The 25,244-nt window shown below is 39.6% G+C and overlaps 1 protein-coding gene across 3 annotated transcripts in view; it reads left to right on the top strand.

Annotated features, from left to right (window-relative positions):
- The first annotated feature begins 1,273 nt into the window (after positions 1-1,273).
- The window catches only part of htr4 (5-hydroxytryptamine receptor 4), a 49,118-nt gene continuing 25,147 nt past the window's right edge, over positions 1,274-25,244 (top strand). For all 3 annotated transcript variants that reach the window (XR_005099133.1, XR_005099132.1, XM_037262158.1), the window contains exons 1-3: positions 1,274-1,285; positions 1,324-1,572; positions 21,752-21,830. Coding sequence is in view for 1 of the 3 variants with exons in the window: in XM_037262158.1 (XP_037118053.1) it covers positions 21,775-21,830 (56 nt within the window). In the remaining 2 variants the exon portion in view is untranslated. The remainder of the gene's footprint in view (positions 1,286-1,323; positions 1,573-21,751; positions 21,831-25,244) is intronic.

The raw sequence follows: 25,244 nt of genomic DNA, 5'->3' as shown, positions 1-25,244 counted from the left end.
CACTGTTTTGGTTCATCCATCTTTTCAATCACTTCCAGTCCAGCTCACCTTTCAATGGCTTTTGAAGAACAAATGGTACCTTGCGGCATGGTGACACTTTGTCATCCAGTCTGATTGTGTGTTCTCCTGAAAGGGAACCAAAACCCTGGAACAAATTCCTGTATTCTTCCATCAAATTATTCTAATCCATGTCATCATCAATTTGCACAACAAGCACCCTCTTGACTAGGTTCAGTCCTTTACAGGATTGTAAACCTATTATGGGCTGCACCGCAAGGAATGCTAGTGTATATACTTTGTCCTGGTGTGTCACTTTAACAATGCTTTTTCCTTTCACAGGTATTTTTGCTCCTGAGTATCCATTTGCTTTCGCTTTAGTTGCATGTAGCTAAGAAAAAGTCAACTCGTTTTATGATTTTTTTTTTCCAATTGTTTACACACTAATACATGTACTTGAGACACAATGACCACAACATGTAACTCATGTCCCAGACTCCTCAACCAGTTCTGCCTAACTACAAGCACAATTTCTGCTTTACACTCAAGTTGCATTTCTAAAACACGTTTTTCAAAACTCGACACAATTGTCTGTATTTGACCATAATTTTCATGAAGGAAATCTCGTTTTCACAAGGAACACAGTCATTCAAAATTCTAAAGTTAATTGCCCTACTATGCTGTGTTTTGCGTGTGTGTGTGTGTGTGTGTGCATGTGTGTGTGTAGCGTTTTGACTTTTTCTCCAATTTTAACCCAAATTGTTTTGTTTTCCTTTTGAAACAGCCAGTGAGACAGCGAGTTTGTACATTCACCCCCCTGAGCTAGTATTACTTATTTGGCAGCATGAAACCTGGTAGGCTTTTCTAACACAAGTAGACCCAAGAAAAAAAAAAGAAATATTGCTTTTTGTCAAAGTTTTGATTGGCGGTGTACCGTGAGATTTTTTTTTTTTGGTGTGTAATGTATGTGCCTTGACTCAGGAAACACGACCGACCTCGTGTCTACGGTTGTATCACTTTAAACAGTTCGCAGCAGGGGGCGACAGAGATATTTGAACACCTACCTGTACGTACTTAACTTTTTGAGTAACTAATTTTATCGGAGCTCTGGATTTTAAATAATCGCTTGAGCTATTTGCACACCATCAAATTATTTATGTTAAATATTTTGAATCAATTTTTTAATTGTCATAATTTTCGTCTTGTCGCGTGCATTCACTTATCCTACCTCGCGTGCACGTTCACTCTGCTTGAATGGAAGAGTGGCGGCGTGTGCGCGCGCGCGTATGTCTGCGTGGAAGCATGTGTCATTCACATGTGTAGGAGGGACAAGAGCCGCGCTGCATCCACTTGTCCGCCTCCTCACATCAGAAACGCTTCCCAAATATCCACGCGCACACGCAGCTGGCTGTCTGGCTGGACCTTCCTTGTCCAAGTTGCTTGGTTTTCCTCTCGCGTCGGTTGCGTACGCGCCTGCTTGGTCTGTGTATGGAGCTCTAAGATCGGAGGACAATGTGATTTTTGGAAGGAGGCTGGATTTTGCGCCGTAACAGGCTAGAAGCGCGCGGAGACATGGTGAGTATGGGCTCCTTTTCCATCTTTGCGACATTTTGACCTTCCCAAATCAGAACGTCAAGCATGCCTCCTTGCAATGAGGGAAGGTAGTTCCACTTTAAAACCTTCAGGTGAGTATGGAGAAACGAAATTGAATTTTAGCCTTTTAAATAGTCTTTTTCATAATGTTCATCCTCGTGACAATGGTCTTTTTGGAAGAAGAAGAAGCCCAAACTACTAATTTGGGTTATTTGGTGACCATTGGAATTCATTCATTTATTTTATTTGAGCTTCCGTAGGTTTTGTCAGCATGCATATCACGAGGAGACTCATACAATTTCTCTTTAACCTATGCATTTGGCTCTCAAAGCCAGTTTCATGAATTATAATACACATTGTCTACCATCAGTCAACCCCACTAAAAGTCTCATATACCTGAAAATACACAGGTTGTCACGTAAGCGTGGGATTGAGGACCCAAATGCAGGGAAGCACGGAAGCGGGTCTGTGGTTCAGTCCAAAGAATATTTAACTTAAATAAAACTAAAGGGAAATCAAAGCACTAATGCAATGGAGAAAAACAAGGACTGAAAAAAGTTCAACACAAAAAGGGAGAGTTCATGACAAAAGTACAAGCAAAAGATGACTGTGAAAAAAGTAACAACAAAAAGATTTCTGACGGTTACCTGTGGCAACAAGGCAAGGCAAGGCTTCGAGGACTATGGATGGTTCAGTGATCACGAGGAACTAAATAGACAGCAGTTCAAAGCAAAGTAACAAAATAACAAAATAAAAAATAAAATAAACAGACTTGGGCATGACCAGGACAGGGGCAACACAAAGCACAGCATAGAGCGCAACAGCACATAGGACAGATAACAATGACCCAACAAACACTGAACAGAAAAGAGAGAACTAAATAAAAAAATAATAAAAAATAAGTATCTTAAAGCCATACCCTGTGTGGAGTTTGCATGTTCTCCCCGTGCCCGCGTGGGTTTTCTCTGGGCACTCCGGTTTCCTCCCACATCCCCAAAACATGCTTGGTAGGCCCGCGGCCTGGGTTCGATTCCCGGTCAGGGAACCATATTTAGCCATAGGGGGGCACATGTCAGTGTCTCCTCTGTGCCGGTCCCAGGCCCGGGTAAATGCAGAGGGTCAAGAAGGGCATTCGGCATAAAAACTGTACCAAACACTTCTCATGCGACTCATCTGGACAAAAACGGGTGTTTCGCTGTGGTGACCCCTTCGGGGAAAAGCCAAAAGGAGCCACCACCACCATATATGTATATATATATATATATATATATATATATATATATATGACAAATGGCTGAAAAAATGTCTGTGTTTTTGTGCGTGTGTGATGCACTGCATACATTTTCTAAAGTCACAGGTGCTGTTTTGAGGGGTCACAACTACTGAACGTAATGATTTAGTTGGATGAAAAGGTTTGCGATACAGGGTGAATTTTTCATTCTGACTAAGCCCTGACAAAGGCATTTCATTTGGAGGAAACAAAGCAAGAGTAAACACAATACATTCTAATTACATTTATCAGGAGTGAAGTAGTGTGTGTGGGAGTGCTAGAGCGTATATGTACATGTATGACGCCCATGTGACTCAAAAGCTTTCTGCCATCTGTCAAGAGTCAAATGAGATGACATGCATGTGTCGGCGTGTGTGATGGGGGGGATCGGTAATCCATGGACCTTCTCATTGAGATCGACACTGTGTCCACACTGTGAAAACGAAGACCTATAATTCTGAGGGATTATGTGTGTTCGTGTTTGCTTGGATTGTTGCACTGATTCTGCACTGTGCGATGTCATTATTGTGTTTTTAATTTGGTTTGCTAAATATCTACCACAAAAATCTGCTCAGCAGGGATCCAACATGGCAACATGAAAAAGGCATGGGTATCAGGAGTAGAGTCACAAAAAAAAAAAAAAAATCAGGAGACCAAGTCCATCATTTTGATTTGGACCAGTCACCTTAGGGGTAATCTCCAGGGGTCCTACAAATCTTGAACAAATTTAGCCTCTAAAGCGTAAACCATGACCTATCAAGAAGTTTTATGAAACGATGGTGGCCGTTTTGGTTTAAAGTGGCATTTTAGCTAGGATCTTAGTCCACAACATTGTAGAAAATAAATGAAGTTGTGAATGAATTCAAAGTTTGAAGACAGCAAACTGATAAAATATCAACAAATTCAACAAATCAATTTTTTTTTTCATTTTTGTTAATGCAAAATTGGGCTTACTCGCATTTTCAACAAAGAAATAAAAATTTAAAGAAATAACTGTCCTCCGTATTGTCCCCAAAGTTCTTAGTACTGCTATTTAAAGGGGAAGTAAAAAAAAAACAATCTTTGTATATAATGTGTTCTGTGCAGCCCAACTCGCTGAAACACAGTGTCCTGATTAATGTTTCGTTTTTGGAATATAAACTAAACAGGCAAAATCCACTTGTTTTTATCCATCTCAGGGGGCAGCCGTTTTGGTACTTGCTGTCCACTGAAAATGACATCACTATTGGCAGGTCTCAGGTCACAACGAATCAAGGCCCATCTTCAGAATACTGGTGAGCCGTGATTGTTGAGACCTGAGCAACTGTGATGTCATTTTCAGTTGACAGCAAGAGGCAAAATGGCTGCCTCCTTAGATAAAAGCAGGTGAGTTTTGTCATATTCCACAAACGCAATATTAACCTGAATGCCATGTTTAGACGAGTGGGGGCACATACAACATATTATTGTTAAGAAACATTTTAGGTGGAGTTCCACTTTAAAATTGTTTCCGTAAATATCAATCATTTATATAAATAATTGAATTTTAAAGTTCTCGCCCCAAAAATACAAGTTGTGTTTTTTTACAGTGCGGAATTTCTAAAGAAATTTCAGCCCCTGAAGCCAGTTTCACTTAGCAGTACAAAGTTTGTTAGTCACGTGTATTCTGAGCGGACCAGAACATAAAGTCTGTGATTTTGGTTTGAAGCTGACATGTTACATAAATTGTCATTTTGACCATTTCCAGATGTCCTTTATAGATGGACTCATCCTGGAGGTGACATCATTTGAACTTTGTAGACACGGTTATCAACCTTCAAATGTTCCACTGTATGCATAGCATAAAGTCCTTCATACTATATTTGATTTTTATATTCTTGTTGAAGGGCTTGACAATAGGTGTGCTTGAAAATTATATGCACCCTCCGTCCTGCTTTTTATGGTTATGCAACATTTTATGGAGCTTCTGGCGGGGTCGAAGGTGCTGATTACGCTACAAGGGAGCACTGTCAGTTCACACCTTGGCCCGCCTGCCTGTAACCTGCTTGCATGCCATAGTTTTACACGCACAGAACAGTGAGAGGCACAACTGATAGAGGCACAGAGTCTTGATGACATTGCGGAGATGTAGATCAGCAAGCTGGGACTTAGGCAAGATGGGAAGGATTGGACTTGATTGAGGAATGTTCTTGAAGGTAAGATGGACGTTGACAAGGACGTCACCTCTCCATATCCTTTTTGTTGTGCTTTGAATTTGAATTACATTTGTAGTTACTGTTGCTGCCTGTGTTTGGCACAAGGAAAGTGTCCTGTAATGCCTGTGAAACTTCAACCAAGGTGAAGAAAGGTTAGGGTTAGGGTTATTTGAAATAAATGTAATTGTGTCAAATCAGAGGAGGGTTTCAAACAAGGGTTAAGGTTTCCAATTAGGGTTTCAAGCATGTGTTTGGGTTGAAATTAGGGTGTCAAGCCAGGTTTAGGAATTTAGGTTTGAGGTTTGAATTTCAGGTTGTAAGCATTGTTGGGCTTTAAAACAAAGGTTAACGATTGATTCAAATTATGGTTTTGAGCCAGGGTTAGAGTTTCATTTACGTTTGAATGTTTGGGTTTGGAATTTTGGTATCAAGCAGCCAGTGTAATAATTAGGGTAAAATGCCAACTGAGGGTTTCAAACTAGAGTTATGGGTTCAGGGTTTCAAAGCTGGTCTGGAGTTTCAAATTAAGATGTTAAACAGGTTTCAATTGGGGGTGGAAGTTAGTGTTATCAAGTTATTGAAGTTATGAGTGTGTGTGTGTGTGTGTGTGTGTGTGTGTGTGTGTGTGTGTGTGTGTGTGTGTGTGTGTGTGAGAGAGAGGGAGAGAGAGAGAGGGAGAGAGAGAGAGAGAGACTGAGAGACTATCATAAATGTGATCAATTTGTTTCCTGCGTCAGTGTGCTTTGCTGACCTTTAGTTGGTGCTATAACAAATATTGTAAATGTCTTTTGCTGCTGGACTTAATGTCCTGCGATTTAGTATATTTGTTAACATAATGTTCTTAAGTCAGATGAAGTCTTGAAAAATAAGATATTGGGTTTAGGATTTGAAATTAGGGTTTCAAGCCAGGATAACATTTTCAAATTAGGGGCTCAAGCCAGGGTTGGGGTTTCACAAAGGGTTTATGATTTTATTGAAGGTTTAAAGTGAGGTTTTAATATCTGAATATATCTTCAAATTACGGGTTCAAGCAAGAGTTATGGTGTGAAGTTGGCCGCTGTCGCCGATAGCACATATAGACAAATGACCATTCACGCTCACATTCAAACCAACAGACGATTTAGAGACTTTGATTCAACTACTATGCAGGTTTTTGAAATGCGGGAGGTGGATTTAAGCTGTAGGCGGATGTGCGAACCGGTCAACCCTGACATTTTGACAAGGACATCATCCCAAAATGTGTTTGGTCGTTGAACAAAATTAGTGAGAGCAATTAAATGTTTATTGGTGTCAGTGCTTAGGAAAGTCGTTAATTCAGTTTATTAGACCATTTAATTGGCTGTAAATGCATCTTTTAAAGAACAACAAAGTCCAAAAAGTCAATGAAATGTGTTGTGGGAGTTTGAGGACTTATGGATTCTTAAGAATACCATGTGGTAGTGTAGCATTGTATGGACAAAAGTTGTTTGACACTTAATGGAAGTGGATATCGATATATGTTTTTGCACTTAGACAATTATGTATCTCGTGATTCTGGAATTCATCCAAAATGGTTTCAAATCAAATTGACTGACTTATTTCAATTTCAGCTATGGGTCCACAAGACTTGTTTCATGCATCGTGTTATGTCTCCCAAATGTTGCATTGATTTGTGGCTTTGTTGGTCAGCTATTTTTTTTAAATTTGCATGAAAAGCAAAATTGACCCTAAAATGTCTAGAGTTGAACTTTGCTATTTACCGGTATAGGAACCAGGCCGAATGGAATTTGAATGAAATTCTTTATTTATTTGTAGTCAGCTGGCCCTCCATCAAGTGTCTCCAGTTGGTCCAAAATGCTGCTGCTTCTGTTATGTGCAGGCAGCATGGGATCGATTCTCTCTCAATGGCGGTGTCCTATTGGTTGTTCGTTTTGATATGTGCCCTGTGACTGGCTGGCGACCAGTTCAGGTTTAGTCTGCTGTTCACCCGATGTCAGCTGGGGTAGGCTCCAGCACCCTCTGCGACCCTGAACTAGCCCTGCAACCCTGAGCAGGATAAGCAGCGTTGAAAATGGATGGTTGTCCACCTAGTTTTGTTCGCATGGTGAATTTGGTGCCTGTGGCTATTTTTTTTACACAAATACCTAAATTGAGCCTAACATGTCTATATCACACCAAAATAATCAACTTCCTGTTCCGTTTGAGACGTGTTTTCCATGGCATGATTTCTCTCAAAGGAGTCCACCATGTCAAGTGTCTTTTATAATCATCTGCGTTTATAAGGGCGTCATTGTGCTGCAGCAGTCATTGAGTCATTTAAAGACAGCACTGGTGAGGTCAGATTGCGGCAAGTAAAAGCACTATGGGAGAGACGACGCAGGAGCAGGAGGGTTCAGCGCGAGGCCGAAGACGTCTGAAGGACGACGAAGAGCGGGGAGTTATTTTGGGTTGTTGCACCTCCGGCGGCTCGGTCACAAAGCTTCTGTTTGATGACTTCACCCACTCGCAAACCAACCTGAGACGCTTCGTGACAGCGTGTGAGGGCACAGCAGGAGCCCCTCCCTCCCTGTGCCCCGCATGCCTGCACTCACATTGCTCTCAAAGCAGTCTATGCATTATTTCTTTTTATCATTTCTTTTGTGTTATCATGAATACCTGGTAGGAGGAGCGATCACATTAAAATAACATGCGTGACTGTGTTTTTTTTTTAATTTTTTTTTACTATATTATGTGCATGACTGAGCAAGCGATGGACTTTTTCCTGTTTTCACTTTGTGGATTACTTCTCATCGTTGCTTATTTCTATGACACAATTGCTGATTATGGAATGCCTGTATAAGCAATTTTCATGGAAAAAAAAATATTGCCCATTTTTGAAATTTAAATACTTTAAGGGGCTAGAGGTCACTTGCATTGGGGCCAAAAGTGCATGTACAGCAACTCATCAAGTCCAACAGATGGACTTGAACAAAACTCATCACACGTTTTTACAATGGATCACACTATTCACGTTCTTCCTTTCAGGGCCACTGTATATGTCTCCAAATTGCTTTTCAGCAATAAAAGTGGAGCCCGAAAAGAGAATTAAGGCATGGAAACGGATGCAAATGCAGTCACATTAATCATAGAGTATGTTTGTTGCACATGTACATACGTGTGGGACTTTTTGTGGATTATTTCTAGTACTGGGTATTTCTATTTTTTACTATTTTGGAGGACTGGTTTTATTGCTTACATGACGTGCATTTTTGTGCGCATGTGCTGTGGCATTTTCTGTTAAACTCTGAATTATTTATTGTCTTTGCGGTTCAGAAAATGGATGGATGAACGTTTATTGTTCAAGCCGGAATCACAAGTGACGTGTGAGAGGAGAGTTGCATTAATTGTGGTTTATTGCAAGACCGTTCTAAATGTGGATCGCTTTAGAAAGGAATATTGACAGAAATGTTTGTGGAAAAAGAAAAGTAGTGTGTGCAATGAATATAAGTTACTTTATGTTAATGACTAAATCTAAAAGGCAAACGAAGATGGGGTTTTTTTTTTGGTTGGTGGAAGTCTAGCGAGTCTCATGTTCGTGAGCTGCCATGGTTTGATGGTGTAGGATCTGAGAGCACTCGAGCGACTGTAAATGTGAAGTTATGAGAGCTGAAGTCTCCATCTCGTTCCAACTCGCTCCGGATGAGAGCTGTCACTAAAACCTCCCAAAATGTGCTGGAGCTAACATGTGTTCACTCATCTCTTATGCATGCGGCGCAGGCCGCCGACCACCCCCGCACCTGCTACTCAGTGCTACTTTTACATTTCATTCACGCTGAACTCATAGTTTCATGACTTTATTCATGCACTGTTGCACAAATCAATTCCTTTTTTAACATAGGCCATATATTACAAGAATGAAGTCATTTTTTTTCTAGACCATAAGCTGTAAATAAAAGAAATAAACATATTTGATGGTTTTGTGTTTGGACTCTGGCACGACTTTTTTCAAACTTATTTGTCATGCCACATTTAAAAAACAGTCATTGTTTCAATGTCAAGTATTTTTTTTGTGTGTCCTGTTTATACCGTCTTGACTTGAGACTTTTTGGTGGCATCTCCAGTGACCTGTGATTTCACAGGTGCCTGTCAAACCCCGCTACGTGAGTCAATCATGTTAACGCGCCACAGTGAAAAATATACTACGAGACAATTTGGCAAGACCTATACAGGGTGTTTATTTGCATCTGTATGTCTATTTTGGGAATCTCAGCTACATTTGACATTATTTGGATGGGTAAATGATTGACAAAATTAGCTGGAAAAAAAATAAAGTCTAAATAATCGATTTTGAAAATGTTACAATTATTTTCCATTTCCAATTTTGCGGACCATCTGCAAAACAGCCACGGACCACTAATGACACGCGGACCACGAGTTGACAATCCCTGATGTAACGGACAGAATCCTGCCACTTTTCGAAATCAAATCAAATCAGCCTTGGCTAATAAATAAGTGCTGTTTTTTGTTTCTTTCATTTGTGCAGCCCACCATGGCCTGGTCCAAGGTGGCCCACGGCCCTGTACCGGGCCACAGTGCGGTAGTTGAGGACAACTGCTTTGATTGACGTTGCCGAGAGACTGCTCTCTCTGCCTCTGCCTCTGCCTCTGTTTCTGTCTGTCTGTCTGTCTGTCTGTCTGTCTGTCTGTCTGTCTGTCTGTCTGTCTGTCTGTCTGTCTGTCTGTCTGTCTGTCTCTCTCTCTCTCTCTCTCTCTCTCGCTCTCTCTCTCTCTCTCTCTCTCTCTCTCTCTCTCTCTCACTTGCTCGTTTCACTTTAATGGCATCTGATTGAGAGCCACACCTCCGGCGAATTCCTAGCAAATATAAATAAATCATAAATAATTAGCACTTTTTTTAATGCCTACATTTTTTTAACTCATCTTCAAATGACTTTGCCCATCTGGCCATATTTAAAATCAAATGAAATTTGCTCACTCCTCATTAAGAGGAAATAAATCAAGGAACTATTGAGTTTCGAATCCCCCCTGAAGCTGCCCTGAGACAGCCTCCAAGCGCCTTTCCTCCCTTGTCCTACTCCACATGACCACCTGAATGATATGCTAATGACGTCCCCTTAAGACCCCCAAAGGGGTTGCCACGGCAACACACCTACACCTGTTGGAAGCCTTGATGCTAACTTGCAGAGCAAAGGAATTCATTTCAATTTTCAAATGCACCGATGCTTCCCATAGAAACATAATAATAGCCTGCTGCCACGTCAAAGTGCTAAGCCCATTTCACTCCACATTGACAAAGGGTGAAGCCGTAGCATGTTGTTGTCAAACCCATTCATTGTGTATGTGGCGGGGACCACGAAATGGAGAATTGTTGGGTGGCGCGGCACAGCAAAAAGAAAATTGTTCTATTCGATTACGTAGATAAAGTTAGGATGTCTTGCTTGCCAACTTCTTAAATAGATTTGTGCCTTGAATTCCTGTTGAGTATTAAACCCAGGTGTGCAATGCATTTTTTTTTGATATACCGTATATATATTTTGTTTCATATAGTAACCAAAAAATGAAAGCACGGCAAATAATTAATAACACACTAGGTCTTTCTTTCCATGTTGCCTAGCCAGAGAAAACATAGCTTGTGGTGTTGATGAGGTCCTGTGCCCTGACCAAGATAAAATAATTGATGCAGACATGCTGCAGTTACAGTATTTGCATACTGTACTATGTACAATACAGTGCTGTATTTTTGTGTAGCATTATTTTTAGTTTGTAATGAGCAGTCAGGCCCTGCAATGGCCCTTTCTGATTTATGGGATGCATTTGTGTTTAATTTGTCATTTTTGAGGACTGTATTCATTATTTATACTTCATTTTTTAAAAACAGTTGAGAGGAGAGAGTGTTTTGTATTAAATAGTGCAGTGTCCTTCCTTTGCTTTGTGTGTGCTAATTTTTAAAACAAATCAAAATTTGACAATAGTGTGCTTTTGACACAATGGTGCTTAGCGAATTATGTCCTAGTTAAAAAAAAATATGGTGCAGCGTTTTGGGAGATGTGTGCTATTGTTTTGGAACAATTGAGCAAAGCTATTATGACCCAAAAAAATTGGAAGAAGTACAAATAGAAGAATAGAAAAGCGTGCTGTTGAGGCCTCAAAGAGTTGATGTGGTGAGCGTGATAAGTGTCGACAAACAAAGATGTCTGACCCAAGTAGGTCAACAGTCTGCGAGTGTGTAGCGCTGACTCCGGTCTCTGAAAGCCAAAACTGAGGCTGACCTCCCTTGCAAAGATAAACACAGCAGTGGCTTGTTGGCCCACTACGACTGGAATGTTGTCAAACGTCATACGTACTCCTCCCATTGAGCTCTCCATCATCTGTGGAGGAATGAGAGCCCAAAGAACCAACCCAGTGAATCTCCCACCCAATATTTTTAAACGGTCGACCTCCATGTATGTGCGGTTGAGCATTTGCAATTTTTCATGTTTAAAGTTTTTCCTTGAACTTATTTTCCATTATTTCCCAAAAAAAAAGCTAAAACTTAGTTACTAATATATAGTCATGATTTACGTGTATCACACAACATTAATTGTATAAATGCATTTAAATGACTTATACATTTTTTATGAGTTGATTGTGAAATTTAGGCTATCGCTATTGACGAGTTTTATGTGAAGGTGGTTTGTGTTGAATAATTTCACTACTGTGAACAAGTCGATGTGCTTCAGGCTGAGCATTGTGATAACCGTGCTCGGAAATATTTTGGACGACCATGGCAAAAATGCTTAGCAACTGGAGCAACACCCATCTTTGGAGTGTATTTGTTTCCGATCGGGGCTCCTTTGTGCAAATTCTCAATTCTGGAACGTGTAAGTCCTGGAATTCCGCCAAAAAGACCACTTCGAACTGAACTGTCAGACTTCCTGTTCAATTTACGTCAATGTCAATTTTCTCTTGTGCGTGTGTGTGTGTGTGTGTGTGTGTGTGCGTGCGTTTATGATAAATGTCCACTGGATCTCTCTGTGAAATTGATTTAGTAATATCTATAAAAACTAACAAGTGGCATTAATCATGCCTTTTGATTAAACAGGCCAACGACATTGACTCAAAGGCTGCTGGGAATTGAGAAATCTAGTTTTCCAAATGGAGCACTGGCCCCTTCTTTTACTTCTCCCCCTTTTCTTCCCCTTCGTTACCCTCCTTTTAAACAACCTTGTTATTTATTGGCGTCGTTTCATTTCCTCATTTTGGACCATAACAACATGATAGTGTGTGTTTAAAAGGGAAATGTGCATTTCTGTTTGATGGGAACTAACTGTAACTACATTACTTGCCCATATACGGTGTTGTCAAGGAAGTGGAACAACCAAGGAAGCAAGTTATATTATTTATAAATAGAAAAAGGTCATCATACTGACAGTTGTTCCTTATATTTTAGTAACTTTATGCAGCTTGTGACTGCAGTTTATCGTCAACTCTGATTTTATACTGGCGCACAGCCATGTTTAGTCTGAAGGTGTTGACAGCTGTCTAGTATTCTAATTTTATTTAAGTATTCTATATTCAAATTTTTATAATTTGATAATGTCCATGGGAGACAAAAAGTCATCTTGAATGACCTTTGCCAGGGAGGACATTCTTATATACATATGGGTTGTGGGTGGGGGAAAAAAACTGTATATTTTGCTTAATGTTTTCATAAATAATACATCAGTTTGGACTAAATTCAAGTTTCAGTATACAGCAGAAATATTATGCATATAGTACGTATTATGCATATAAATTCATACATAGTATATACATATTTGGTGTAATATAAATAATCATTGCATCTACTTTATATATACAATATATTGGATATCTACTTTGTACAATCATTGTACCAACAATAATCATACCAACATGCAATGTCTTAATTTGTTTTTTTTCCCCCTTTGTTTTGTTTTTGTTTGGGTTAAATTCAAAAATCTTAAATTTCCTCCTCAATGCTGTTCTTTTTTGTGTACTTTGTTGGGTGTTTCCACATTCTTTATAGAGGTGCTGGAGCCTATTCCAGCCGACTTCGGGCAGTAGGCAGGGGACACTCTGAATTGGTTGCCAGCCAATCACAGTGCACATAGAGACTAACAACCATCCAAACCCACAATCACACCTACAAAAAGTTTGAGTGGTCAATCGGCCTAGCATGCATGTTGTGCCGCCCTCTTGTTGTTTTTATAAAGGACAATATTATAGACTACTACATTTCTTTGGGTGGCACGGTGGGGCACGTCCGCCTCACAGTTCAGAGGTGCAGTGTTGGATTCCAGCTCCATGCTTGGGTGGGTTTCCTCTGGGTACTCCAAAAACATGCGTGGGAGGCCGATTGACCACTTGAAATTCTCCTTTGCTGTGATTGTGAGAGCGAATGGTTGTTCGTCTCTGTGTGCCCTGCAATTTGCTGGCAACAGGTTCAGGGTGTCCCTTCGCCGACTGCCCAGTCTGATGGGAAAGGCTCCAGTACGCCGGCGATCCTCGTGAGGATAAGTGGCTCAGATAATGGATGGATGGATATGTTTCTTTGATTTAAAAAAAATGGGGGGGAGGAAGAACTTCAGAGGAACTAAAATTGATTGTTTCCCTTTTTCTGAAGAAGTGTATTTTGTCATTCCAACTTTTACGCAGGTGGCCTCACTGCGCACAGAAGCGCTGTGGTAGCAGCCGTCGCAAATTTGAGTTAGCAAATGGTCAATAGAGCGTGCGCAATGTTCATTTGTGTTTGCCAAGTCAACGTGTGTGGGGTCCTTAAGTCAACCCACACCACATCCTCATACACATCATGTGTTTGTGTAGATATCCAAAACACAAACTGCACAGGAAGGCCGGAGCCCACTCTCAAAGCCACGCCCACTGCACAGTGAGCAGGACATGCTAACCAATCTTTAAGGAATACATACACAGCAATGAAGTTATAAAATATCTTCACTCTCCTAAAATAAAAACACAAGTGTTTTTTTTTTACAGACACATGAAAAACTGAACTAAATGTTGATTATAGTGTCCCCTCGCTACTGTGAGATTCAGTTATTGTGACTTCTCTATCATGGGTTGTCATTTGTAACTTCATCTCTTGCACCATTACTTCACTATTTTGTGGGTTTTTTTTTTTTTTTTTTTTGCTGAATTTCTTCCTTCTAAGAGTCAAAATTCCAGTTCCCTCATTGTGGGTGCGTTCAGAAATAGGGTTCAAGTACAATCTTCACTCAGACTGTTTGTAAACTCAGATCGTTGAATGTAGTGTTGTCAAAAGTGTTAATACTATTTTTATGAAGTATTCTTTCATTTGGGTTGTTTAGTTTGCATTTATTTGCGCAAATTAAAAAGTGATTGTCTTGTTCTTTTATCTTATTTACATGTTTTCATTTTGTGATTATTTTATAATTTATCTAAAGGCATTACAGGCAATTTGTCTGACAGTACAGAAACCAGAGCTGTCAGATTTCGAATACTGTTGTTTTTAAGAAAAACCTCCACACTCAGCGCTATATTTCTCAAAGATGACAAAAACAGGCTTTCTTTTGCGAGAACCTTCATCATCCTTGGATTCCCTGTAATGCAGGGCTTCTGGTCACCATAAACTCTTCAGTGAGTCCACTGAACGGCAGCTGCAATGTGCTTTGGGTATTCCTCAAACAATGGACTATGCGATCCTAGGATCCTCAGTACATGAGTATGATGAAACGTCTGCTTGTTAACTAGGTTTTTCTTTTCATTATAAATTGACCTTAAAACGACTCCCTCATTTCATTCTAGCTAATCGTACAATCCTGGTGGGTTAATTCGGATTGAATCCCTGTTGTGGACGTTCCCATGATTAACATTGTTTTTGTTCATCAACATCATAATTTTCTTGTCAATGGAAGATTTATAATTCATTTATTGATTATTGAATGAACCAAGTTAATGTAATCTTATAAAGGTTTGTTTTATTCATTTATTATTTTTTTGTTATTCACAATAAATCATTAGCCTATAGACATAGAAAAATGCTCAGTATAGGAAGATTGTTTATTTCATTCATAATTATTGTTTTATTATTTATTATTAATCAGCTATTTAATGAGCTAAAGCACGTGTCAAACTCAAGGCCCGGGGGCCAGATACGGCCCGCCACATCATTTTATGTGGCCCGCGAAGACAAATTGTGCATCAAATTTGTGTGTCATGACTAGAATTGCAAATTGTCTTCACTTTTAATAATATCTTTTTTTTTAAATATTTGACCAGTTTTGACTTGTTTGATTTGAAAACGAGTTATTTGTCAGTTTTTTTTTTTTTTTTTTTTTGTTTTGTAGCTTTTACTGTATATAATATGAGGTGCTCATACATTCATTTGGGTTGTCATAATGGCCCTCCGAAAGAAGCTATGACTACAATGCGGCTCACGAAAAAAAATGAGTTTGACACCCCTGAGATAAAGGAATAAATAGAACAAACCAGTTTTAGGGTGGGGAAAACTCTAAATTGATGGAACAAATGAAACAAATTAATCCCTATCTCCTGAAAAAGAATCTGTTTAATTTTTGATACTCACTCAACTGAGCTCTAACTCCATTACCACCCTGCTATTAGATGTCCAGTGTAATGCTGTATCCCGGCTTTCAGCAGATAACAGAGTGATCTAGAAGCTTTACAGCTGGGAAAGCTACTGCTGGATAAAGTGCAGCATGTGCATGTGCGCGTGCGTGCGTTTGCGTGGGAGCGGCCTTGTCTCCCGGGGGGCAATAAATCACAAAGCACTTTCTCTGGTTTTATGGACTTAAAAGTGTCCCGTGGATGTGGTTTGGATGAGTCCACCTTGTTTTGCATTTCTAAAACTTGGCATCTGCTGTTGCTTAAACAACATACATCCTAAATAAATCGGGAATTCATTAAAACATGATAAGAATTGTCGTAACCTGGTAGAGAAAAACAAAATAAATGTTTTAACTTCATGCGCAAATCAATAGGAGTACGACCAACACTCCATCTTAAATGAAAATTTAACGTTTTCCGATTTTCACTGGAAGGAATGGACCTTTTCACACTGACTTTTTTGTTTGTGGAACTTTTTTTGGAGCTCTTTGCTGAGAATCTGACCTTTTTGCTGTTTTTGTGCTCTTGCTGAAAGTTGAAGTCAGGCATTGTATCTGAGAGACACGCTTTGCATGTCAGGGAGTAGCTAAGTATAGTTTGGGCTGTTAATGGAAGTCTTTGCCATATGTGCATGCGTACCCCCAAACCAAAAGGCACATCCTGGTTGTCATAAAATGTACAATAAAAAAATGCAGTGATTATTTGATCAACTCAGGAGTCGAACTTTGTTTTTTTACCTTCTTTGTCTCGTAATTGAGCAAGGACAATATGGGGAACATTTTTACGCATTTATGGTTCCAAGTTTCCAGCTCTCAGCGTAATCCAAAGATATGTTGATGTGACTCGCCATAAAAATGTCTTGCAGATAACATTTTGCGTTATCATACTTTGAAGGAAGTGGACTTTGGGGTCAAGTGCGTTTTGTTTCATGTTATCAATTTTGAGCTGCTGTTGGCGACATGTAGACACATGTGCCCACACAAGCACGCACGCTCACACGCACGTTTACAGCTTACTATAGTAATGACATGATCATAGATTAATTACGTTTCTAGACATGACTGTAGATATGATCATAAAATTGATTTAAGGAATTGTTATAGACTTGGTTATAGTAGTTTGTGATTTTTAATTGTCCTTACTTTTTATATTGTTTTGTGTGTAGCCGGTGGACGGAAGCTTCCCTGTTCTTGTTCGTTCCATCCACAGAGGACATTTTCCCTGCACCAGCAGGTGAGCGTGAGTGCTCCTTGATGAACTTTCCACTTCAATTTACATGTTAATTGCCAGTTGATGGCTACCTCGGGGGTTGTGCAGGAGAGGTGAACGACACCTCCTTTTAGTCCTTTTAGACTACACTGGACCGATTTGGACAAAATCCCACTGGCCTGCCTCTGCACTTGACATCAGGTCTCAGGTATCAAGTGTGGGACTCTAATTAGGCCTTCAGTTAGTCACGTGACTCATTAGTTAACATTAAATGAATGCAAGCCAGCTGGATAAATGAAATGTCTGCTATGTCAGACGATCAGAGGGAGTCTCAAATGAGCTTATAAGACATTATTAACCTTTTATAACCATATTTGGTACCCGAGGTACTTATGAGTAGGCTGAAAATCCAGAGGCCGGGCACACCTGAACAAACAGACAGCGAAATAGTAACAATCAAATAAGATAAAGAACTGAAATAGACAGATGGGCAACACAAACTTGCAGAGAAGTAGAATTTCTGTGGTGGTGTGTGGGTGGAACATGGTAGTCAAGTTTGATAACTCTTCTGCTAGAATGTCAACAGTCCCAAATGCAATTTTACCTAGCAACATGAAATTCGGTAGCTATGATGATCATAGACACCATAGGAAAGAAAGCCTCAAGAAGCCATGCTAAAAGAGCCACAGCAAGTCCGTCATATTCTCTTTGAATGTGACATTTTAGGAAAATGTTGCTAATTTTCAGTGGTCCGTTCTTCCAAGTCGAACTTGACATTTTTTTCAGAATACTTTTTCCAATTATGACCAAATATTGAAACTTGTATACTAGACGGATGGACAGCAGTAATTGGAAAATAAATTGGGTTTTTGTCAGCGTGTGTTGGCACAGCAGGGCAGACAAGGGTGATGATCTTTGGTAGCGCATCCTGCCATTCTTTGAAAGCCAACATCTGAACCAAGTTTTAATTAGGAACATGATATTTCGCAAAAATGTCTATCAAGAGTGGACATAGTCCGAAGAAGAAACAGTAAGTAGGCCCTTTTAATTTGAAGTGGGCAATTTTGGGTCATTTTGGCCATTAGCAGGGGATCACCAAAGACATACCGTAATTTTCGGACTATAAGTCGCACCGGAGTATAAGTCGCACCAGCCATAAAATGCCCAAAAAAGTGAAAAAAAACATATATATGTATATAAATCGCTCCTGAGTATAAGTCGCCCCCCCACCCAAACTATGAAAAAAACCGCGACTTATAGTCCGAAAATTACGGTACTTGAGATTTTGAACACCTACAAAGATTTTAACCTTGTACTAGACAGATGGAAGACACCAAAGTCTCATTCTTACTAAGATGTAATGACTTTGCTGGGACTATAAATTCTCTTCCAAGTCAGACATGCCAATTGTCTATAAACAAGGGCTTGATTTGCACTAATTCAACGGAATATTCTTAGTATGGACAGCAGAGGGATGCCAAACGCATAAAGCAGGGGTCCCCAAACTTTTTCCTGTGAGGGCCACATAACTTTTCCCTTCTCTGATGGGGGGCCGGTGTCAGTTTGTAACAGAAAAAGTGTGACGATCGTAGGGGAGCTTAAAAAATGTATTGTTTTCCAGAAAGCCACATATAACCAAATAACGGTTATTTAATAACCCTTTCCAGGTTCTTTACAGAAAAAAAGTCAGGAAACAAATAATAACACTATTAATGAAATAAATAATAACTAAATAGCCCTCTCTGAGTTCTTCACAGAAAAAACAGGAAATAAATAATAACTAAATAACTCTCTCTGGGTTCCTCATAGAAAAAGAAGCCATGGAACATTAACTTTCTGTTGTGCCATGCACAATCTTAACAGATAAAAGTTCAGCTCAGTTGTCAGAGCAGAATCTCTCTGACACATATGAGCAGTCTCTTAAAGTTCTTGTGTTCCTTCCTTATAATCCTTTTGTAGGTTCCAGTAGGCTTGTAGACACCGCTGTCTTTTTTGTTAAAGTTTGCTAGTGCGTCATAGTCTGGAGTAAAATTTGTTGTGGCAATTCTTAGGCGAGATCCGAGGTGTTGGTCCGTTTACCTCCATCTGTGACGGTTTGATGTTGACGTTCATGTGGCTGAACGTCACGTCACGTACGTCGAGCCAAATTGGCCACTCTCTTTTAAACGCTCGGCACTGTGTCCACCTTGCTTTTCCTTGGGCGACTCATTTTAATGGAAGGATTCCAGGGGAAGGTTTGTGGGTGGCTTTAGCGCAAAACTGCATCTGAAAGCTCAGCGCGCGAATTACAAGAATGCTGTCGTCACAGCCCACGCTCTAAATTCGGGACTGATACAAATAGAGCGCGAGTGCGCCATGTCCGTACTACTGAGTACGTACGTACACGCACTTGTGAGTGTGCACCGAGTTTTCTGACACGGCTTCCGGTAGTAAATGCGCAGGCGAGCGCTTCCCCATCTACTGGGGAAACGCAGTCATTGCAGGCAAAATGACCAAAAAAAAAAAGTTTAATAATACAATTTGTTCAGGGTTGGCGGGCCGGATTAAACGGTCCCGTGGGCCGTATCCGGCCCGCGGGCCGTAGTTTGGTGACCCCTGGCATAAAGGGACGTCACTCACTTAACGGAGACAGTCTGCTGTCAAACTATTGACCGGTTACATCATGTGCTCTGTCAGGGGAGTTGATTCAATCATCATCATAATTATTCTCCTCCTACAGCCCGCTTGAATGTGTGCAATAATTTAACATTTGGACATACAACGTTGCGTTGATTATAGTTTATATTCTCATGTCTATAATGGCAATTTAAAGAAAAAGTCAACCGCAAATGTTTTTTTTGTAATAATATGTTCCGTGCAGTCCAACTAGTCAAAACACAGTGGGATGATTAATGTTTTGTTTATGGAATATCAATTAAACAGGCGAAATCCACTCATTTTCATCCATCTCCGGGGGCGGCCATTTTGCCACTTGCTGTCAACTGAAAATGACATCGCAGTTGCCAAGTCTCAGGTCACAACCAGTCACGGCTCAGCAGTTTTACGAAACTGCGTCGGTCTTTTTTTAAAATTTGTTTGTTTTTAATGCTGTTGCTCGCGCTGAGCTTACTTCAAATCAAAATGTCAGACTTCCTGTCTTGAGCGGGGCTTCTTGACACATTTTTGTGCATCAACTTATTATAAACATGTTTGCCAAATTTCATGTTGCTCGTTAAAACTGAATTCAGCTGGTTGTTTTTTATTTATTTATCAAATTATTAATTAAATCCTGTTGGATACAACTGAGCCTAAAATGGTCATCTTAACCCGAAATGACAGATTTCATGTGTCTATTCATGGCTTCTTAAGACTTTTTTTCTGCATTTACTAATGGTAAGCATGTCTACCAAATTCCATGTTGCAAAAGTGAATCTGGTTTTGGGGGTTGCTTTTTTGCATCCTGTTGAGCACCACGAAGCCAATTGAGCCTAAAATAGTTGCTTCAAACCCAGAAGGAAGAATTCTTGGCACATTTACGCATACCGCCAAGTAAATAATTTATGAACTTGTGGAGTTATTAGAGTTTTTACGACTCATTGAAGTTCGCCATAACGCAAAACGTCCCTCCATTGAGTATGATAAGAAGAAGCAAATAGGCAAAATTCTTAGGACAATCTACTTCTCTGATGTTGGTAGCTGAGAGCAAAGATGAATTATATGTGACATCAAGAGACATTGGGTCCAAACAGAGCTGAAGTCTGTTTATTCTCTGTCATTAAAGCACATTTAAAGTAAAATGCCTGCCAATGAGCAGAGAGTCTCATAAAATAACCATTTCAACATTTGGCCGCCAGCTGGCCTTCGCTTTTACTGTGCTTGTGTTGCATTCTGGGAACACATTAAGACCTAATTGGGTGGGAATGTAAAAAGTGAATCCCTGAACTGATGACCCAAAGACAATGACCAACCTGTTACTTCTTTTAGGAACTCAGCTATACTACTCTTAAAAAAATCTCCCATAAGTATATTCAATCAATCAATCGATCGGTCGGTCAGTCATATTCTATTGATTAGTGTGTTATAGTATGCTTCAAACATTTTGTATCCAGTGAATAAAAACAAGGTTTATACGTTTGATGTGGGAGAATTTGACAGGAATTCTGCCAAAATTGTCTTAGTTGTACATCCAAGAATTTTCTGATATTCCAATTCCCAAAGCCACTTAGCATAATAAAATTGGTTGGCACGTCTATCATGAGTAGACCCACAAAATAATCTCAAGAAGCCATGCCTCATTGTTTTTTTTTTTTGTGAAGCAGCCATTTTAGGGTCATTGACAGGGATCCCAGGGAGTCATTCCTGATTTTGTCTGGGCTGTCATAAATACTTGAAAAGATTCATTATTATTTTAAGAAGTGTGGATATTTAAACTAGAATTTCCTTTCCTTACCAACACCAGACTGAAGATAGCTGTTTTACTGTAGATGTGTTTTGTTGTGGTTGGGGTTCCACTTGTTACAAATGTGTCCCTATTGAAGCTTGACCTGGAAACAATATGAAGACGTGTGTGTGTGCGTGTGCACGTGCGTGTGTGTGTGTGAGTGTGTGTGTGCACGTGAGTATGTGCGCGTGTGGGTGTTTAAACATGACATATCATTGAATTAAATAGCTAGCCATACTGTAATTGAGAAGACAAGATGTTCAGCATTTGCTTCAAAGCGAGCATCACTTCATTAACCATGCCAGATTTGGTTAAAAAAACAAACTGATAATTTGTGGTGCCAAATCATCTGTTTAATCTGGCGCCATTTGCTGAGCGTTGATCTTTGTTAAATGTGACATTTGCTTGTGCTTTTCTGTCATGAAAAAAAATCAAACGGGGGTTAATTGAGCTGATGATGGTGATGATGATGATGATTAACTTATTAATAAATTTGTCATGTCTGCAGGGCTTCTCTGTATTTATGGTCACATGAGCATCAGCCCTTCAGGCCACATGCTGGTGATGGAGGAGCTTTTCACTGACAGGTGAGTACAAGTACAAGTACACGTACATAAATAAATGAATAAATAGAATATCCAGCTATCCATTTTCTAAACCGATCCTCTCGAGGATCGCGGGCGGGCTGGAGCCTATCTCAGAGGTGTCTGGGAAGTATACGGGGTATATGCTGAACTGGTTACCGGCCAATTGCAGGGCACATATAGACAAACAACCATTCACATTTAAAGTGCTCACCACATAGGCAAGGGGAGAACATTCAAGCTCCACATAGGAAGGCCGGAGCCCAGAATCAAACCCACGAACTCTGCACAGTGAGGCGGATGTTTTAATCACATTCCAAATTGTACAAGCTCAGTTAGAGCTTTATTAAAATAAATGATTTTTTTGTTTTATTTATTTTATTTGACCTGTGTACTTCATACTGCGTATCCGCTGCATATATATTTTTTGTTATTATATAACAGTTATTTGTTATGAAAAGAACCATTGTGCTGACCTCACTAATGCTGTGTGCGCTTTCATAGAGCTTTTCTGTCTTTTTGTACACTTTGCAAAACCTCCTACAGCCTGCAGCTTATTTTGCTTAAAAGACGGCTGCAATCATTGCATCGTTTTGTATTTATTTATCCGCAGACCGCTCTGGCTCACGCTCAATTCAGCATAATGATGAAGATGGAAAAAATATGTGATAAAGACACATCAGTTTTCACAGAGAACAGTGCATGTTTTATATGGGTCAAAGTTTTATCTTTTCTATTTTCATTATTTCTGTGGAGGAAAAAAAAATCCTCATGACTTCAATATGTTTGTTTGGAACATCTGAATGTAGTAAACTATTGTGATAAATGAGGAGAAATGATAGCTCTCAACCAGATACTTAAGCCCTACTTAAAAACGCTAACTCTGGTATGAAACCCTAATTTAAAATCTTAAACCTGGCTTGAAACCTAAACTTGAAACCCATATCTCATCCTAAAAGGTTATTCCTAAAAGGTTGCAAACAGTTGCAAACAGGTTTTTCCTGTCGCAAAGAAGTTTCGAACATGTTACTGTTAATTGAGTAGTCTGCCTTTCAAGAAAAAGTGATACACAATTTTGTTCACACTGTCGGAGGCTAGTTTACTCCAAAGATTTGCATACTGTATGTTTAGGAGCTGCTTTATCAATGTTCTCCCTCTTACCATATGTTCATATTTTACAATTATGATCCTTTTCTCCTGTGCTGTGGCATAATCGTTTATACGATCGAAAGATTCCCGTGAGTGCTACTAGTGTAGCCAAGTAGGTAACAACATATTAGCACTTTATTTTTCTCCCGGATTCATCATTTCGTCTTTTTCTCCATGTTTACCTTCTCCATGCTCTCCCGCCTTGGGGGTTCTGGCTTTTCCGAATGACTGCTCCTGACGGGAAAGTTGTGTGTTGACTCAGACAGTGCATCATTAGGGCCCGGGCACAAGGTGCCAAGAGTCTCTTGAAATTGTTTTGTTTCTCCTTCGTTATTTCCCCCCACCCACCACTGTGGAATTTTTCCAAATTTAGCCCCTGAAGCTAATTTGACTTCGCAAAATGGAATTTGGTAGGCATGGAAATCATGTGAAGACTCACAAAAAAAATCTCTATAAATCTTACTGTAAAATGCACAGAAAGTCGGCCATTTTGCTTTCTTGTTCAATTCGGTTTCTGAAGGTCCTGCAAAGGCAAGCCCTTAGTTGAATTTTTTTCTTCTACCAAATTTGATCCTCATGTATTCCACTGATGAATGACAATAAATTTGTGATGCAATTTGGTTGGCATGTCTATCATGAAAAAAGTCAGAATAAACCAGGTTGTAAATTATACTAGTAAATTGCATAGGATGTCCACCATTTTGGTTTGAAGCAGCTATTTCAGAGTCCATCCGGTCATTTCCAGGGAGCCTTCAAAGTTAAACCTATCGAATGGATTTCGCCCAATTGCATCCAAATTTTAACCATCTATACTGGACAGGTGGATGACACTAAATTGACAGGAATTTTCATTTTTGCCATTGCATGTAGGCAAAGCATGGTGGCAAACTTTAATAATCCGCCACAAAACACTAAACTGCAACCTCTGCCTTTTAAAGCTGTTTGTAACGTAAATTCTTCTATTTGCTAAATTATTGGCTGTCCTCCCACTTATTTGTCAAGTGTTAGAGACAGAGTGTTCAGAAGTGTTAAAACCTTTGGCCTTCCACAAAACCCTAACACCGGGCTTGAAACCTTACTTTTGCTTGATACAAACTTTTTAGTGTTTGGGTAATTTTCCTCATAACAAAAACAAAAGCAAAGTGTAACCTTAATTTTTCCACCCTGTATAATTTCTAATTAATTAAATAATTAAATAATTAAATAATTAACCAAATATAAGACTTATATTTAAGAGATTGATTAGAAATTATACATACTTATATTATAAGGGTATATGGTCATTGTGATTGCCAGAGGCATTCAATTATCTGGGTGTGCTGTTAGTTTGTCTGTCATTTTCCACATGAAAGCACAGGAAAAGCATTTCTTTTTTTTTTCCCATCATGTCCAATGCGCCCCAACCGTGACGCAAGTCAATGATGTCCTCAGATGTGATTTATTGGCTTGATTGAGGATGATTGTGCCATGAAACGACTTAAATTGGGACGTTTATTTTCATTTCACAATGTGTTTTTGGGTTGCTGTAAAAAAAAAAAAAAAAAAACACCCAAAAAAACGAGCAGCAGCGTTGTTGCAACATAGATAAAAAAGAAATTCTGCTTTGGGGGTTCGGTCAAAAAGGATGGTGCCCCAGGATCATACAAAAATGACTAAAGTACACCCAGAAAAAACAAAAACAAAATAATTGTATCCTTCTTGCTCCGAAGGCAAAGGTTGTAATAAAAGTTTGTTTCCATATCACTACAAATGGAAAATGTGTCACGTGTTATTCTGCTGTTCACGTCACGTCGGCATAAGAAAATCATTACGTTAATGCGCGCTGACAAGCTGCTCTGAGCGAAACACCGCCTGGGGTTCTCTCTCCCTGGAATTCCTTTGCAGCGTGAGTGTGTTTATCATCTCATTGACGCGGCCGCACACACAGTTGTTATGTAGCGCGCTAGTGAAGCCGCTCGCTGGTGTGTTTTAATGAATTGGAAGGAGACGAAGATGCTCAGTGATGAGGCAAGTGACGGGAGGCACCACTTCCTACAAGATTAAAGTTCACTCATCACAGGCCAGAATGAATGTTGTCCTCTCGATTGTTTTGAATAACATTTTGTTAGAATTGTGCATGACGAACATTATATTTGGGAATTTGAGGCAAGTAATGCCCTACCACAGTCATTATATGGGACAGCGGAACAATGTGGTATAGTGTGGCAAAGATTTACGAACCACAATAAAGTCAAGGATTACTGTAGTCCCTATTTTGAGTTATTTTCT

Source organism: Syngnathus acus, chromosome 10 (genome assembly GCF_901709675.1).
Source record: "Syngnathus acus chromosome 10, fSynAcu1.2, whole genome shotgun sequence".
NCBI classification, from domain to species: domain Eukaryota; kingdom Metazoa; phylum Chordata; class Actinopteri; order Syngnathiformes; family Syngnathidae; genus Syngnathus; species Syngnathus acus.
The sequence above is the reverse complement of the archived record's forward strand: the minus strand, read 5'-3'. Positions and strand labels throughout refer to the sequence as shown.